This window comes from Beta vulgaris, chromosome 5 (assembly GCF_026745355.1).
Source record: "Beta vulgaris subsp. vulgaris cultivar EL10 chromosome 5, EL10.2, whole genome shotgun sequence".
NCBI classification, from domain to species: domain Eukaryota; kingdom Viridiplantae; phylum Streptophyta; class Magnoliopsida; order Caryophyllales; family Amaranthaceae; genus Beta; species Beta vulgaris.
The window spans coordinates 44,423,979-44,442,322 of record NC_079206.1 but is presented as its reverse complement, the minus strand read 5'-3'; the positions used below and the strand labels follow the sequence as shown (position 1 = coordinate 44,442,322).

The 18,344-nt window shown below is 40.1% G+C and overlaps 1 protein-coding gene across 1 annotated transcript; it reads left to right on the top strand.

The window, feature by feature from the left end:
* Positions 1-1,227: 1,227 nt before the first annotated feature.
* On the top strand, positions 1,228-8,323 carry LOC104893550 (pentatricopeptide repeat-containing protein At1g80880, mitochondrial). The gene is made up of 3 exons (XM_019249604.3): positions 1,228-2,066; positions 4,627-5,978; positions 7,712-8,323. Exons 1-2 carry the CDS (start codon positions 1,450-1,452, stop codon positions 5,717-5,719), a joined length of 1,710 nt encoding a protein of 569 aa, XP_019105149.2. The 5' UTR covers positions 1,228-1,449; the 3' UTR covers positions 5,720-5,978; positions 7,712-8,323.
* The last annotated feature ends 10,021 nt before the right edge of the window (positions 8,324-18,344 follow it).

Genomic DNA, 18,344 nt, shown 5'->3' with positions numbered 1-18,344 from the left:
ATATTTCAAGATGAAGGTGCATCTATCTTTAAAGTAGTAAGCTCTCATTAAAATTTTTTTTTTAAGGAATGGAGGATTACCAAGGGAAATTAAAACAAAATGAACTTTTGCTATAACTGTCCAGCTTCTTGCCATAATGTTGGATCTGCGGAAATTCCTAATGAAGTTTGGTGGAGTAAGCCTCCCCTAGATCAATATAATCTTAATTTTGATGGGTCCAAACTTAAGTATGATAGTGCATCCTTTGTGTTCATCATTAGAATCTATTCTTTCCGCTGAGACTATGTGTAAAGGTATCAGAGATGATGTCTCTTTGGGCATAAAGAATATCTGTATTGAGGGTGACAATATTGTAGTCATTAACTTCCTCCGCATGGCGTGGAAAGTTTTTTGGGAAATTGATAATTTCATTTGTGATGCAGGGAAAGCTCCTCTCACTGCTATCAGAAGACCAATCAAGCATCGGATTTCCTGGCGCATAAGAGTCACTCGTGTCGCTCTCTCCAACAATAGTTTGTCCTGATTTTAAATTCATTTCCATCATTCGCAAGAATATTTTAAATTGGTACTTTCCTAGTATGTAACCTCGTTTTCTCTCCTTATAAAAAAAACTAATCGCTTTCTAACACAACAACAATCTATAAAATATAGTATTATTTATTTCAAAATTTTGTAAGTATCACTATTCTCATTAATTATTAAAAATATTTAAAGTTAACCCGAGTGGGGGTCCGGACCACTTCTTCTTACAAAAAAAAAATTGAAGTTATATTTCCTCTGTGTTTTTAACTCGCGACATTAAAGCATTGCACAAGAATTTTAGGAGAGCTGAGAAGTAGAGAGTGATAAAAAATGAACCACGTGTGTTAAAAGAGAAAAAGACTTCATCGAATTATATTATGTCCGGAGATTGGAGAAGTAAAAAGACCATTCTTTGTCCATTTACAAAAAGTGGGTAGCTAGCTCTGCTAAAAAATTGAAATCTATATCGTTTTTTCAAGATATGAAAAGTAATAGTCCTGTAATTATTGATCTTTCCGACTTGAGTGAAAATCGTAGAATCTTTTCTTTCGTAAGTGAACACTTGTAATGTTTCACTCCAACAGTAAAATATTCATTTGCATAAGTGAATTATTATAATATTACACCTCAATACTAAATTATTTGTAAAATTTTCTATACAGTGATCATTTTGCTCATGGAAGCACAATCTATGGATTATTGACTTGAGATGTAATGTATTGCTACCTGTCATAACTCGAATATTGTAAAGAAAGTTGGGAAAGGATGGAATTTAGAGGAGAGTATAGGATATGTAGTGTGTTTACTGTTTAGTACTAATGTTAACATAGAAATATTGAGTTTCACACTTCCACTCCTTTCTTTGTTGTGTGCCTCTCCTCGGCATTTTCAAGGAAATATATTCTGTTTAAAGGAATTCATCGCTAAATGATGGCATTTCCTGGGTTGAGTATAAGAAGGCTGATTCTCCATCAATTACAGTTTCGTTCTTCGTTATCATCATTTGCTTCTCGCCCAGAAATCTTCTCTTCTTCTAATTGTTACTTGGAATGCTTCTTCTCTCAGACATTTCGTCGAACACTTTCAACACCTTTTCATTGCTTCTTACATGATAAACCTACACTGTATTTCTCTACTTTTCAACCTTCTTCAGTACGATGTCTTTACAACCCTATTGATTTCAATGATGTCGAAAGCAAAATCAATCAGAATGATGAACTGGGTGTTTTTGAATTAGTTGAATTAGTGCGGAGAACCAAGGATTACACCTCCAAGAAGGAGGCTATAGATTTCATTGCTGGTTCTGGTCTGAATTTTGATGCCAATCAGGTTTATTTGGCTATTTGGGAATTAAGAAATGACTGGAAATTGGCTTTATTAGCATTTGAATTGAATGAAAAAGGGGGGTGTATTAGTGAGAAAATTCTGGGTTTGATTGTTTGGGTGTTGGGTACTCATCAGAAGTTTGATATTGCCTGGTCTTTGATTCGTGATCGGTACCGCTCTGTGGGCATTCGACAAGCAATGCTTGCTGTCATAGAGAGGTGAGCTTTGTTTATAAGTTTCATGCATTTTTGCTAATAGCTAGCATTTGAGAAACATAGGGTTGTCTTTGCTTCATAATGTGCTTCATTTTTAAACAGGGAACTTGCCGGATAAGAGAACTTAAGCATCAATGAACATAAACAATTGCTAACGCTACGTAATGTGATCGAAATGTAGCTTATGTTGCTATTGTCTCTGAACTGTAAATGTATACGAATCTTGTCATCAATAGAATGACATCAAGTGGCCTGTCACAAAAACTGAATTCATTGCAAAGACTAATTAGATTATTGATTGGTTCGAACCTGTAAGTGCTTGTGATAAGCTGGAAAAAAGATTATGAGACTAGTGAGTCTCGAGGAATTCATAAGGACCATTAATGATGTTGCAAAGTGTTCTTGAATAATATATTCTGTCTCTAGTTTCTATGCAAAGGTTGCTGAGGTTTGGGCTTGGAAGACTGCACCTCAGGGGTCAAATAGTTTTATAGTTTGGTGGGAAGTGAGATGGATGGTTGGCAACTGCTTTCCAAACTCCATTGTGGTGCTTCATTTTATTGGTTTTGCGGAGTAGTACAGAGATTAGTGGGTTGCAGTTGTCGCATAGTGTGTTGACACACGCGTTTGCCATGATCTCTTTAAATAAGAAATTATAAGTGTATAAGATAAAATTGTGAAAGAATCTATTTTGAGGAAAGGTGGAAAAAGCTTCAAAAATGAATTGATCCTTGTAATTGACGGTAAGTGCTTGATAAGTAATGTAGTTGTGACTAGTTGCACACAACATTGTGTTGCTGTTTGATAAGGGAGTTTTCGGATATTCTTCAAGATGAAGGTTACACAACATGTTGAATATCTAACTCAAGGCTATGCTCACTACTCTTAGGATATAGTAATTAGCTACCACCTAGGTTGTTGTAGAACTCATGGAAGTTGTGGCTCATTTAACATGATTTTACGTTTCCACTTTCCAGTTTACAATACCATATGTTGTGTTTATGTGTATTTAATTATGTTTGCCAGTGGTACACATCCTAAGGTTGTCTTATCTTCACTTTATATAAGGCAGCCTGGTGACCTGGTCCGACTTTATTGAGGTCTTGTATGTTTTGGTCTGACTTGGTTGGGTCTGTATCATTTAGTTTGACCTAACTTTGATCGTATTTTTGACACTGATATATAGGAAATGAAATTATCATGTGGGTTGTTGTTAGTTCGTCTCAATTTGAATTCTTTAAAAATCAAATTTTTAATTAATATGCCATCAAAGATTCTTGCTAATCATTAATTCAAAAATAAAATCTGATGCGGGTCAGTGAGTCAAAATCTTTCTGGTCTGGTCTATACAATCTTGCTGGCATACTGTGGGGTGGTGTGGTCTGACTGTAACACAAAGTAAGTAATAAGTTCTTAAAATAAGTTGAAGATAGCACATGATCTGGAAATTTGACGAGCCAAAGATTTGATTCATTTACTGTCATTTCTGAATTTCTGATTTAGTTTCTAGACGAATTCCGAACTTAAAAGGTTTAATGATCCTAAGCATGCTCAATGCAGATTTCTATATTCAGGGAGTATTTTTATCTTTTATATGATTTTGGCGGGCCACTTGAATACATGCATAGTCTGAGAACACTAAGTGGTGATGAATTAAACTGATACAAATCTGCAGAACGGGTAGCTGTTTCATTATTACGTCATCATGACAGAAAATGTATATCCATAAAATTCGTGAAGTGAGCTCAATTGTGTGACAGGAATAGATAGCTATCGTCAAATTCCATTCTTGAATGAAGTGAAGCTGGAAAAGGTCCATCTTTGAGGGAGAACTTGGACTTTTTCTTCTGTAGTCAATATAGTGGATTTAATAGATGTCAGAGCTCTTTGCACTGTTTTCATGTTAGAGCTTTGGCCCAATGTATAATTGAGCATAATGATCACATAGGGAATGAGTGTTCATGACTTCTTTCTCGCTGTGCGTTTTAAAGGCAATGTAGAATGCAGATTCTTGTTAATATCCTTCTCATTCCCGGGGGAGGGGGGTGGGATAATGTAACAACACTTTTATCAACTTAAAATCCGGAGCACAGTAAATACTAGAAAGCAAAAGTCTGTAACCGGTTGTTGAATGGTTCCAGCTTTATATAACTGGAAGTTATGCTTAATACGAGCCTCTAACATCGATGATCCCTTATATACAGAGGGTTATTTCCGGAACAAAAATGCAAGAATCTCTAATGAGCTTGTGTTGCTTCCTAATAAAGCTTGTTCTTTTCAGCTTTGGAGAAGCAGTGGAAGTATATATTCATTTATCGTTTAGAAATCAAAACTGATTAATGTGTCTGGCTTGCTATCATTTTCCTTAAGATAAAGCTAAAAGGCATGGTGCTTGCCTTTGTGCTTGATTTGGGTGTACTTATTAAGAACCAAAAATTCGATTGTTGATCACTTATGCCTGCACAAGACACCCTTCAGTTTTTATCGAAGTCGCTGCTTCTGTTCATGTGTTCTAGTCTCAAGTTCTGATATATTTTTTTTATCATTAATTGCCTTTTTTCAGATATGCAGCAGCAAATAATTACGAGAAGGCCATCAAAACATTTCATTTTATGGAGAAACTGACACTAAGTCCGGATCAGAATGCACTTTACACTGTCATCAGTGCTCTATGTAGATATGGAAATATTGAAGAGGCTGAAGATTTCATGCAGAATAATAAGAAGCTATATCCTCTTGAGACCGAAGGCTTTAATATCATCCTTCATGGTTGGTGTGACATTTTAGTTGATATTGTTGAAGCCAAGAGAGTCTGGAGGGAGATGGCAAGCTGCTGTATTACACCTGATGCAATGTCATATGCACACATGATTTCTTGTTTCTCAAGGGTCGGAAACCTTTTTGATTCTCTTAGGCTATATGATGAGATGAAGAAAAGGGGCTGGATCCCTGGTCTTGATGTATATAATTCAATGATATATGTTATGGCTCATGAAAACTGTTTGAGTGAAGCTCTCAAAATCCTGGAGAAAATAAAAGAGGGGGGTTTACGACCAGATTCCAGGTCTTACAATTTCTTGATTAGTCCTTTATGTGAAGCTGAAAAGTTCAAGGAGGCTAGAAATCTGTTGTCCATTATGAAACAAGAGGGTGCCCAACCAACTGTTGAGACATATCAAGCATTCTTGAAAGGTGCGAGTTTGGAAGGCACTTTTGAAATTCTGAGCCAGATGAAGAAGGATCAAGTTGGCCCAGACAATTGTACGTTTCTACTAATTTTCAATAGATTCTTCAAATTAGGAGAGCCTGTAAATGTATTAAAGGTTTGGGTGGAAATGGGATATTTTGGAGTGCACCCTGAATCAGAACACTACAAGTCTCTAATAAGTGGCTTGGCAAATTGTGGCTGTTTAATGAAAGCTAAAGAATTGCACACCGAAATGCTTTCAAATGGATATGTAGATGATCCAAAACTCAAGAAACTGTTACAAGGACCAGAACAAGGTAGTCGTCATGGAAGAGTTGAGTCTGTGAACTTCAAGAGACTTGTGAATGAATCAAAATCATCGTATGCATCCCACATTAGGCCACCTAGGGGATGGAGAAAGCATGGCGGTAAAACTATAAAGAAGAAGCAAAGATTTGAACGATCTTAAGTGTAATTTTGCATTAAGATATTATGATTATTGATTACCTACTGTGCCTTCAGTAGCTCTGCCTCTGACAATACTGTGCTCAGAGTAGTCCTTTTTGAAAAAGATCGTTATAAAAATTGAAGCTACATTTAGAAAGAATGGTGAACATGGTTTGTTAATTTTGTGAGTTCACTAACGACAATATGGAAGGGGTACCATAATCTAGTTTCCGCTGGCATCTGCAGCGCAATGTGAATTTGATGACCTACTTCAGTGTCAGGTATGTTTATCAGTTAGTACAATTTATACTGTGCTATTTTTGGAAATTGGTTCTTGGATATTTATGTTTGTCAAATATGTTAGAACTTGGGGATGGAGCTTTGGTTTTGGAGCTGGGACTGGGTTCACTATTCTTTGAAACTTTATTTTAACGGTTTTTTTCACCACGTACCCCTAAGTTTTCAGGAAATTCACGCGGTACCCTCGCACTTTTGAAAATACACCTGGTACCCCTATGATAATACACCCAAATGCCCTTAATGACTAACGGCGACAGTTATATCATAATTAACCCCTAATCCTAACCCTAATACTAACACCTACCTTTAACCCTACTCCTATCCCTAACCCTAACTCTAACCACCCTTCCCCACCGCACCAGCCCCCCTCCCACCAACCCAACAGCCCCTCTCCCCACCAGCTGAAGCCAGCCCCCCTCCCCCACCCCACCCCCACCCAAATGCCCTTAATGACTAACGGTGGCGGTTAACTCCGTTAGTCATTAAACCTAATTTTCTGTTTTAAACCATAATTAACCCCTAGTACCAACACCTACCTTTAACCCTAACTCCTACCCCTAACCATACTCTCCCACCAGACCAGCAGGCCCCCCCCCCCCCACCCCACCAGCCCAGAAGCCCCCCACCCCTGCCCCCTAACCCCCGCAGCCCATAGCCCCCACCCCTCCCCCACCCTCGTACCCCCCTCCCCTTCGATGTATTTTGAAAAGTGCGAGGGTACCTCGTGAATATCATTAAGGGTATTTGGATGTATTATCATGAAACTAAGGGGTACCTCGTGTATTTTTGAAAAGTGCGAGGGTACCTCATGAATAAACAGAAAACTCGGTGATACTTGGTGAAAAAATCTTTATTTTAATTTAGAAATTGGGATCCCTTTGTCATTTTTCTTGCCATATTGCATTCAGTATAGTCCTAATCTATTTGCATCAAAAGTGATTTCGTATTTGCCGGAATTATGTTTTTGTAGTGGTTATTGATTTGTTTAATATCATTCAAATATAATCCACATGAAGGACTTCCATAGTCTAGGAAAGCATTGGGATTGCAGCAAAGTGTCCTTATCACAAAGAACTAAGTATTACTTCTCAAGCCTTGTTTGTAATACAGGATTATCAACTAGTTTTGATCATTTTTTCTTCATAGTTTATGACAGTTTGAGATCTGTAGGACCCTCAATATTCTTTTTTCGGCTTTAAATTGAGGTGTAATGTTAGTCGCTTGTGGTGACATTTGGGAACCATTTCATGCCACGGAGCTAAATGTTCTGAATTGGAGTGGCATGTAATGTTACCATTCACCGTAATGGGTCCAGGATCTATGAGATTTTTGCTTTTTATCTGTTAGTTTGATTTGATTCATTAATGTACTTTCTGGAGGATGCATGTTTGCTTTGCATATTTTGACTATAAAGATTGAGGAGAAAACAAAATCGTTTTATTGAATTTCAATGGACTGCACAAGTCTATGACTAGTTGACTACTGCTTAGACCTATGCATATTTTTTTAGTAGAACAAGTAGAAGAGAAAAAAGTGAGTATGATTCTTTGTAGCATACTGAAGATAGAATTTGATGTTGTAGATGACTAGACCTGGTGCTGCAAGATTGTGATGGGTTATTACGGATTTGGTTTGTTTCTTGGTTGAAATCCCATGTCATGTAGCTATCGTAAATCATGATAAAGCCTAAACTTGCTATTTTACATGTCTACAGCATTGTAAGCAATACAAAGTGCATTGCATCTTGAGGGAAGCACTCTAATGTTGGTTTATGTCTGCTTCAAGCAACAATGCCAATTCGACTTCACCAGCAAGAATCAATCGATGGCTTTATGAAATTATGGCCCAACAACAACAGTTTATTCTATGGCTACAAAGATTTGCAAGGTGTACATTCGTCCTGCACTTGGATGAGGTGGAGAATAGATGTTTATTATGTTTTTTCTCTATCCTTTTTTGGTTATGGAAATTCAAGGGCCCCAAAGAGCAAACGTTCAATTATGGGAAAACTCCTACGTACCAACCAACATCCCCTATGAAGTATATAGCTGTATCAGATGTTCATTTATGTAATTACATGTATAGTATAGAGTTCATTTTAAGTTTTTCTTTCGGAATGTGAGAGAAACGACCATACTGGACTGAACTTCTTGCAAGTCAACCCAATTTAGGTTGGCGGCTGATAGTTGGGATATGGGAGATGGGTTGACATATTTAAGCTAGATTTCCAAAAGGTACATGAGTATTGAAGATTTAAGCTAGATTTCCAAAAAGTCAATTCTTCTGTTGTAAGTTCATATAATATATCAACGTTATGATAAAAAGACATCACATGTTTTTTTTTTTTTTGACATCGAAGTAAACATACATGAAAATTAAAGGCCCTAAAAACTAAAAACTAAAGTTATTGTTCCTACACCAATATGCCAAAAAACAGGCCTCAGCAACTTGATGTTTAGGCACCTGTAGTACTAAACATGATTCGAAAAAGGCAGCTAAGTTAACAAGACGTGCTAAAGTCCATCGGATTGAAATCGCGTGAGGACCTTTAGACCGGAGAGCTTGAACCAAAACCTGCGAGGCCGTGCACAGCTTGATCCGGTGGTACCCGTTGTCATTAGCCCAAGATAGAGCGCTTAGTACAGTCAATGCTTCCGTTTGAATGGTTGACGAAGAATAGCTGATATCTCCGTGCTGCATTGTAGCTCCCTGGTCATCGGCATAGCTTACCCAAGCGATACCACACCTATAATTGCCACGAAACTTGGTACCTGCAACAGAGATAGTTAAAGAGGAGATACTATTATGTTGTCGGCCAATATGGACTCCATGGAATCCAGGTGGAGAGCAAGGATCTAGAGGACTTCTGGTTGGGTCGTGCGTCTGGTGAGTGAAACACAAATATTGTTGTATGCTCTGGTGGTGTGATGTACGGATAGAACTTTCTGAAGGGCGCTGGCGACGAAAAATTTGAGAATTTCGTACCATCCAGATCGTCCAAAGAGTGCCAATAAAAGTCGGGATATTAGAGTCTATAGAAATCGATTGTTTGTGATAATGAAAAATCCAGTATCGCAACCATTCCCGAAACGGCAGAGAGACCGTGTTCCGATTCTCTGTGATAAGTTGACTCTCTTTCCATGCTTCCAAGGCCAGGGGACAAAACCGGAAGAGATGTTGAAACGATTCCTGCTCATCGAGGCAAATAGGGCATTCGCTCGACAAGCTGATACCTCTGTTATGTAGATTGGCATTGGTGGCCAAACTATTGTGCCAGAGCTTCCATAAAAAAGTTTCCATTTCAGCATGATGTTCAGTCTCCAAATGATTCGAAAAAACTTCGTATCAAGGGGAGAGGTCATGCTACAGATATCATGTTGCTGATGTAGTAGTAAGTCATAGCCAGATTTGGTTGTATATTCGCCCGAAATTGTACATGGCCAATATAAGAAATCACGAGTTCGTGAATCTGGAGGAAGTTCAATACTTTTAATGTGACTTGCCGTAGCTTGAACAAACAGAGATGAGATTTTCAAGTAATCCCAACGTTGTATATTGGGAGAATCAGATCCGCTACTCTAATATTAGCCTGTTCCAACGTTGTACTATCCCGAAAAAGAGGCTCATGGCCGGCAAGCCAATTCGTATGCGCGGCTTTGATATTTCGTCCATTGCCAACCTTCCAATGACACTGTTCGGAGAGTAGTTTGTCTGCCATCCGAATACTCCGATGCCCCCAGGAGAGGTTTCGTTGTGAATAAGATGGGGTTGACCAGGGAGGCGGGAACCATAAAAAACCTTTGATAGCAAAAGGGAAGGATTTCGCTTAATTCTCCACGATTTCTTCAGTAAAAGGGCATTGTTGAGGATAGCCACATTACGAATTCCAAGACCACCCAAATACTTCGACCTTTGAAGAACACATTTCTGTTTCCAGTGAATACCCTTGCCGTGTCGATCTTTCCAAAAAAACTTGGCAAACAAACTGTCCAGCTTGTTTGTGATAGTAGCTGGAATTTTAAAAATGGATAGATAATGAACTAATTGCCCCACCAGAATGGCATTGATAATAATGAGCTTGGCCGATTGAGATAGATTAATGTTGTTCCATTTGCTAATAGTCGTTGAAATCTTATCTAACAATGGTGTAAAGTGCTGTACTTTAGGACCTTGAATGTCGATTGGAATTCCTAGATACGTACCCATCGATGAAGAAGTGTCCATGCGCAACAATTGCTTGTATGTTTCTTGATCAGGCTCAGAAGTATTAGGACTAAATTTCACAAAAGACTTTTGCAGGTTTATAACTTGACCGGATATATCACAGAACCGGTTGATGAGTGTTGAAACCGCTTCGCAAGAGGAAGAATTAGCCTTAAAAAAGAACATAGCATCATCTGCAAAAAATAGGTGTGAAATATACGGAGCTCTCCTGTGAGGACGAATACCTTGGAACAATTTGAGATCAGTTGCAGTAGAAGTCATGCGGGACAGTATGTCCATACAAAATAAAAAACAGATATAGAGATAGAGGATCTCCCTGTCGCAAACCACATGATGGTTGGAATGGTTTAGTAGCAACACCATTAATGAGGATGCGATAAGACACAGTTGAAATACACTCCTTGATTAACAAGATCCAATGAGCAGGAAAGCCATAGGCAGCAAGAACTTTCTGGAGAAATAACCAGTTCACCCGATCATAAGCCTTATTCATATCAAGTTTGAGGCTAGCAAATGAGTACTTTTGTCGCCGGTGCTTGTTGACAGTGTGACAAAGCTCATGTGAAATAAGAATATTATCGTCCATATGTCTTCCCGGAATAAAGGCGTTTTGAAAATCCGCAATTAATCGTGGAAGAAGGCTTTTCAATCTGTTGACCATACACTTTGCAATACATTTATACAAAACGTTACAAAGGCTTATAGGACGGAGATGATTTACCTCTTGCGGCGGTTTAATCTTGGGGATAAGCACGAGTAATGTTGTATTCCATTCCTTTAGCAAATATCCCGTTGCAAAAAAACGTTGTATTGCCTCTGTAACACAAGGACCCACAATAGGCCAATAAATCTGAAAAATTCTGCGTTAAACCCATCTAGACCTGGAGATTTATCATGAGCTAGAGAGAAGAGCGAGTCTTGAATTTCCTGACTTGAGTAAGGACGAAGAAGATTTTCACAATCGCTCGGAGAGATAGTTGGAAGATTAAGTTCACTGAGCACCAGGTCAATACGTACTAACCCAACTACCCGCATCATTTTGTAACATATGGAACATATTTTTCTGTTTACGTTGTCGAAGACGACTGAATAGGACTTTTGATGGCAGCTCCCCTAGTTGAGTATAGTTGGTTTTTATCCTTTGCCGCCAATACGAGAAAGCTAAAGTAGCTTCCGAGGTTAAAAAGCTCTGTCGGCGATTATAATCCCTTCCATGGTCTAACGTTGTAATCTGATTTCCTTGAAATTGCAATTGATCAAAGATATTCTTCCAATTCACCCCCCAAAAAAGTTTTTTATCCAAACACCATACCTTTAATAGTTGACGGAGCATAGATAACCGTCGTGAAATCACATAAGCTGCGGACCCAACCATTGAGATGCGCCAAATATGTTGGACAAAAGCTTTTACCTCACAAAGATGTAAACACCAATTTTCCACCTGATAAGGTCGCCTAGCATGGCGAAATGGTGATAATAATTGTAGAAGTATCGGGCCATGATCAGAATGAATAATAGGCAGGTTGCGAATATGCGCTTCCGGAAAATCAGTTAACCAATCCGATGACGCATAGCCACGATCCAGCCATTCCATAATGAGGTCATTAGAATCTCTATTGTTCGTCCATGTAAACTTTGGCCCTGAAAAAGGTATATCATGTAAATGTAAATTAAACTTCCATGCCATGAATTCATCCCATCCTCTGATAAACGGGCTTCCACCTAATTTATCCGAAAATCGATCGACTTGATTAATGTCCCCCACAATCAAAAATTTGTTAACTGAGCTTAAGAGGTGGTGTAATTGCTACCATAACGGTTGACGATGGCTAATGTGAGGGGCTCCATACAAAAACAGGCAGTGCCATTCATTCCCATTTAAAGCTGATATCTTACAAAAAAGAAAATCACTGGACCTTTCTACTACTTCTACCGAGAAGGGTTCCCAACAAAAAAGAACCAACCCCCCCCCCCCCCCGTGTTTCAACTGCATCTACCCCAAAACAGGACTTAGGACTAGTAAATCTTAACAAACTTTGTATATATTCTACACTGGACTTAGTTTCTTGCAAAAAGAGAAACGACGGTTTAAACTGAGACAGTAACCAATATAAGGAACTGTCGGACTATCACTGTCATTTAGTCCTCGACAGTTCCAAGAGAGAATACTCATTGAGCTTGGGGTGACTGAATTGGGTCAGTCACTTCCCTAGAGGTATCCACGTCCGAATCTGTCAGCATCATAATAGGGATAGGATCATTGTGATCTGGCGCAACCTCCATAGTCTGATCATCGGCCTTAAGTGAAGAATTATCTTGTTGCTGCGTTTTAAACTCCAGTCACCCATCGGGTCCACTGGAGAAGTGGCTGCACTTCGTTTTTTTTTTCTGTCATCCTGATCTGAAATTCAGGTTCCACACCCAAATCGCTCGCCATTGATATATCAGTAACTGATTTCGAAATAACTCATTTCAACCCAGCTGGAATACACATATTAAAACCCCCTTTGGCGTCCCATTCTTCATATTTCTTCTTTCGTCGTTTCTTTTTAATAATTTCATAAGTTCCTGCAAAGAGAAAAAAAAAACTTTCCAAAGATTTGCTTCTGTCCATAACAAGTTCACGGCACCTTTTTCCCCCAAAGTCTCTTGATTGAGCAGGCAAACCCAGAATAATCTCCCTTTGTGGCTGCATAGTTGTGTCCTCAAAATTATTACCCTCCTCAGAATCCGAAGATGTAAAAGTAATATGTAAGGGTGAAGTGGGTGAATAAATCTCGTCGGAGCGCACTTGACCTGTTTCTGGTTCAGTATTGTCCTACAAAAGTGGATTAAAAACATATGCAAAAATAGGTGGTGAGATACGGAAACGATTATTAATCATATTGGAGATAGAGCGAAGCTCAGGAGGAGATGGTGGGGATCGTTCTGCAGCTTCATTATTAATATTTATCTCTAAATCACTCAAATTTCTATCCATCCAATTGCTAGGACCAGCTTCCATTGGCCCGGGAGCTTGTAAGGCCCAACCCTGCGCTACAAGACTAGCCAGACTACCATTCTCAGGTCTAATGACACTTTCTGAGGGAGGGGAAGGTTGTGATCGTTCCCTGTTTAGAGGCCCAAAAGGAACACAAAACCCATTGATGATACGCAGAGAGCCTTGGGCCCAATTGGTTTCACTAAGGCGCTGCAGTAGATTGAAATGGTTTCTTTGTTTATCTGAGTTCGGAACATCGGGGGCCGAAGGGTTAGGTTGGGTAGTGTGAGTAGGATCAGATTGGGTGTTTATAGGAGGGAGATTTAAATCAAATTCGAGAGAGGTAGGTTGTTTGTGTGGAGTGAAAGAGGCGCATGTATCTGATGAGAGTCCGTAGCGCCTTCCAGGAGAAAAGGCCACGCGCTGTGTATTTGGTAAATGGTGTGGTGATTGCTAAGGAAGGGATGATATGTCAGGTGAATAATTAGAGTAGTGTTGTATGTTCTCATCTGAAAGATACATGTAGGAGTTTGGATTAGATGGTGGTGGAAGCTCGGGAGATGTGTCATAAAATTCTTCCGAAGAAGAATCTGAGTTCGTTTGGTGAGGGACGTAAAGGTGTGGAAACAAATATGGATCTTGGCTCGGTGGAGCCATATGTGGTCGGATTTGACGAAGGTTAACTCTAGGGTTTCGATGAATAAAACGGTCAATCAAACCCCGTATCATATTGTGTATAAGGGAAGGTTTTCTTGTGTTTGGAGGATTAACATACCACTATCTTCAAAAGCTTGAATACGACGTTGGATTAGGCGCTGTGCCTCATAAGCGGACAAAGGACAACGTCCGGTATTGTGCCCAACACAACCGCATTCTTTACAAAATTTAAAGACTCCTTCATATCTAAAGTATATCCAAACAACCTTACCATCATGCATGGGTAGAAAACAACCAGGAATTAAAGGTTTTATAATATCAATGACTAACCTGGCTCTTAGGAATGGTTGATGGGGTAAACCTGTATTTTCATCATCGATTGCTTCAACCAAGCCTACGTGACTCAAGATACGAACATTCCATTCGGTGTTCAAAAACCCCCAAGGAAGATCCTGAATACGAATCCATATTCTTGCCATGTTGAAATTGACTGCAGCTGGAATTTGTTCCTCGGAACTAGGACGAAAAGTGATAATTGTCCCGTCGATGAAAGTGGTGTTAAGCGTGAGGAGGGCCTCCCTATCAAGCAGGTTGTAGCATTCAAAAACATAATAAGGCCAGGTACGTTGCACAAGAATCGGCTCACGGATGTCCCAATGATTGTTTATAATGTTTGAAACGAAGTTGATGTTAGGTGGAGAATGATCAAAAAACATGCCCACAACAGCATGGGACCAATTTATGGAGGATCTAGGTTGATTGGTTGGTGGGTGGTGTATTAAAATGCCCATGCGATGAGTAAACATCCTTTGGTGCTGATATAAATTCGAGGGGTTTGTGGTGTGGTTGGGATTTTGTTGTTGAGAATTCATTGCAAATGATAGGCTAGACAGTTGGAGTGACAAGGTTGGAATTTAAAGGGAGAAATAGGATGTGAAATAACCCAGTGCAGTAAGATGGAAGCACTCTTAATCACTAAGAATTCGGTTGTAATTATCGTGGTGGTAACCTGAACCTGAGTTGCATGAAGGCCAGGTGTTGAGCAAAAGGAATTACAGGATCGAAGCAGGAATTTTGCAGGATCAAAGCAGCTTATTGGTGGAATGTTAGGTGAAGACGGCGATAACAGTGCCTGTCGGCTGTGATGATTGTTTCTCTCGATTTGAGAGGTTCTTTTCCCTAGGGTTTAGGGTTTTCTCTCTCTAGACCATAAAAGTATTCTTAGATTCTAAGACATCACATGTTGTTAACAGCAAAGTTCAAACAAAATTCATATATGACATATTTATTTTTTAATTTTTTTTTTTTGGACATCGAGAAAGCTTACAAGAAATAAAAACAAGAAAGCAATTACAGGCGGAGTAGCGGTAGTTGCCCTTGTCTAGCACGATTAGCTAGAGCATGTGCCAGTTGAACCTGTGAACGAGCGACCTTTGTAATCTGACACCATTGAAATTGCTGGCCGATCGAACGAATATCGCGGAGCGTCCAAGTGATCGAAATGGGTTGTGTCAGCGGTTTAAGTAAGCTTCGGACGATAATCTCGAAATCTGTATTCATTGCGATTTTTTGATAACCTTGACCATGTGCCCAAAGCAAGGCCTGAAGTCAAGCCTTAGCTTCAGCGAGGAGGGCAGAATCTGCGTGAATGCAAGTGCCTTCCCCTACCTGAGTGTTATTGCTGACATTGTCAGCCACCCAAGCAATACATGCCTAAGATGACGTAGAAGCCCATGACCCATCAACTTGAATGCGTAGTTGCGGAGCCCCGCAAAAAAAAGAGCCGAAATGTGCCATAAGAAATCCTGGTGGGCCGGGCCCTTCTTCCATAACGTGATGAGAAAGCATGGGCCTGGCAAGGAAGGTGACATGTTGCTGCATGACTTGTTGTGTAAGGGAGTGTAGGATGTCACCATCAGGCCTGACGTTGTTGAAGACCAAGTCATTCCGATACTGCCAGATCGTCCATAGGGTGGCTACAAAAACAGGGAGACGATCCCCAGAATACCCATCCATGCGATAAAGATATAAAATCCAGGCTATAAGCCAATCTCCGAAGGATACGTAAATGACTGAGTTGGAAATAATACCCAACTGACTGGTTCGCCAGGCTGTAGTAGCTAGGGGGCACATCCTGAATAGATGTTGGCAGGTCTCAGGTTCCATCGCACAACAAGGGCAGTCAGTCGAGACGGACATGCCCCGAGCTGAAAGATTAGCAACTGGTTCTAAACTGTTATGCCATAGTATCCATAGAAAAATCTTCCACTTAGGCATGATGCACAGGCCCCATAAAATCCGAAAAAATTTCGAATTCAGAGGGGGTGTCATGCTACAGATTTTAGTTTGTCGAGATAGTAAATAGGTACCAGATTTAGTTGTGTAGTTGCCCGAAGCTGTGAGAGGCCCGTACGGGAGGTCAGACTGAGCACCCAGGCTTGGCAATTCTAACCCTCGGATAGCACAGGTCGTCTCAAGAGTGAAAAGAGAATGAAGTCGGGAAATATTCCACCCTTGCTGATGCGGTAAGATGAGTGAACCGACAGTTACAGTAGTCGCAGTACGTAGTGTAATCTGATCGCGGAATATCGGTATTTGGCCATTAACCCATCTATTTTGACCCGCCCGTAGAGTTGAGTTGAGCCCAATTTTCCAAGCATAATTATCAAGAAGGATCTTTTCAGCTTGACTTAAACCCCGCGCTCCCCAAGAGCTCTGGCCTCGTAAAGGATGTAACTTAGAGAAAGTCGGCTGAGTATGTAGCGGAGTGGAAGCGAAGACCTGGCTGATGAGTAGTTTCGAATTCCGATGAATACGCCATACTTTTTTTATCAGTAATGCACGATTATGAAACGTCACACTACGTAATCCGAGTCCCCCAGCACCTTTGGGCATAGTCAAAATGTCCTTCCGTCGCCATGCAATTCCCGTACCTGAGGGTTTAGTCCAGAAAAATCTAGCAACCATGGCATCCACCTTGTTAGCAATGGTTGTAGGAAGCAAAAACACAGAGAGTATGTGAGCAATTGAAGCAATGAGAATGGAGTTGATAAGGATCAGCTTGCCAGCTTGAGATATGGGGGAGTGACTCCATGCGGTAATACGTTGTGAGATTTTATCCAATAAATAAGTGAAATGCTGAGTCTTTTTTCCCTGAATGTCCACTGGTGTGCCGAGATATGTGCCCATAGAACTTTTAGCCTCTAACTTGAGAATGCTTTTATACTCATTAATTAGACCGTCAGGAATATTAGGGCTAAATTTAACGTAGGACTTGGTTCGACTTATCATTTGACCCGAAACCATGCAGAAGTGTTCCAGAAGTGTTAAAACTTTCGTACAGGAAGTAGCAGAAGCCTTGAAGAAAAGAACAGCATCATCAGCAAAAAAAAAGATGGGATATAGGAGGTGCATACATGTGTGCTTTAATCCCGTCAAAGTGCCGAATATCCGTAGCCAGTGTTAGCATACGAGACAAGATATCCATACAAAACATAAACAAATACGGGGAAATGGGGTCTCCCTGCCAGAGACCACATTGGGAAGTGAAAGCCTCCGAAACCTGTCCATTTACCAGAATCCGATATGTGACAGTAGAGATACATTGATGAATCAACCGTATCCAATGTTCAGGAAACCCATACGCTCTGAGAATGTTTTAGAGAAACACCCAGTTAACACGATCATAGGCCTTATTCATGTCAAGTTTGAGGGCAGCAAGATGAACAATGCCGCGCCGATGTTTATTGATAATGTGAGTGAGCTCATGACTAATCAAAATGTTGTCTTCCATATGACGTCCCGGAATAAAGGCACTTTGATATTCGCTGATCAGATCCTGTAGCAGTGGCCGCAACCGGTTTACTAAACATTTTGACGCACATTTGTAAATTGAATTGCATAAGCTAATCGGCCGAAATTGCGTAACCTCTTCAGGATTAGGACCTTTAGGTAATAAGACAATAAGCGAATGGTTCCATTAGCGCAGAATGAATCCTGTGGTAAGAAAGCGACTAAGCGCTTGGAACACCTGTACCCCTAACAGGTCCCGGTGAGTTTTTAAAAATTCCGCCGTAGAACCGTCTAACCCCGGAGACTTTACGTTCCCAATCTGAAACATTACATCATGAACTTCTGACTCTGAAAAAGGAAGAAGTTGTTGCTGGATAGCAGATAGTTGTGGAAGATTTAGTTCCCGAAGCAATAACCCAATATTTTCCTCAGACGCCGGATCAGGAACCGTAGGAGTGGAAGGCGTGTAGGCAGTTTTGAAATGGTTTAGAGTATTCAGAAATAGCATTAACGTCGTCTGTCCATTCACCCTCCGCATTTTTCAGGAGATAAATGTATGCAGAACGTTTTTTCTGCTTCATCCTGTTAAAAAAGAACTTGGTAGAGAGTTCGCTGTGCTGAATAAACTTATCCTTAGAGCGTTGCGACCAATAAGAGTGGGCCAAAGTAGCCTTGTTCTGTAACGGTTGTCGTT

Bases quoted from the DNA above. Each gene is read 5' to 3' on its own strand.
- LOC104893550 (XM_019249604.3), top strand. From the start codon at position 1,450: ATGATGGCATTTCCTGGGTTGAGTATAAGAAGGCTGATTCTCCATCAA. The intron at 2,067-4,626 runs GTGAGCTTTGTT...GCCTTTTTTCAG, and splicing joins ATGCTTGCTGTCATAGAGAG to ATATGCAGCAGCAAATAATT.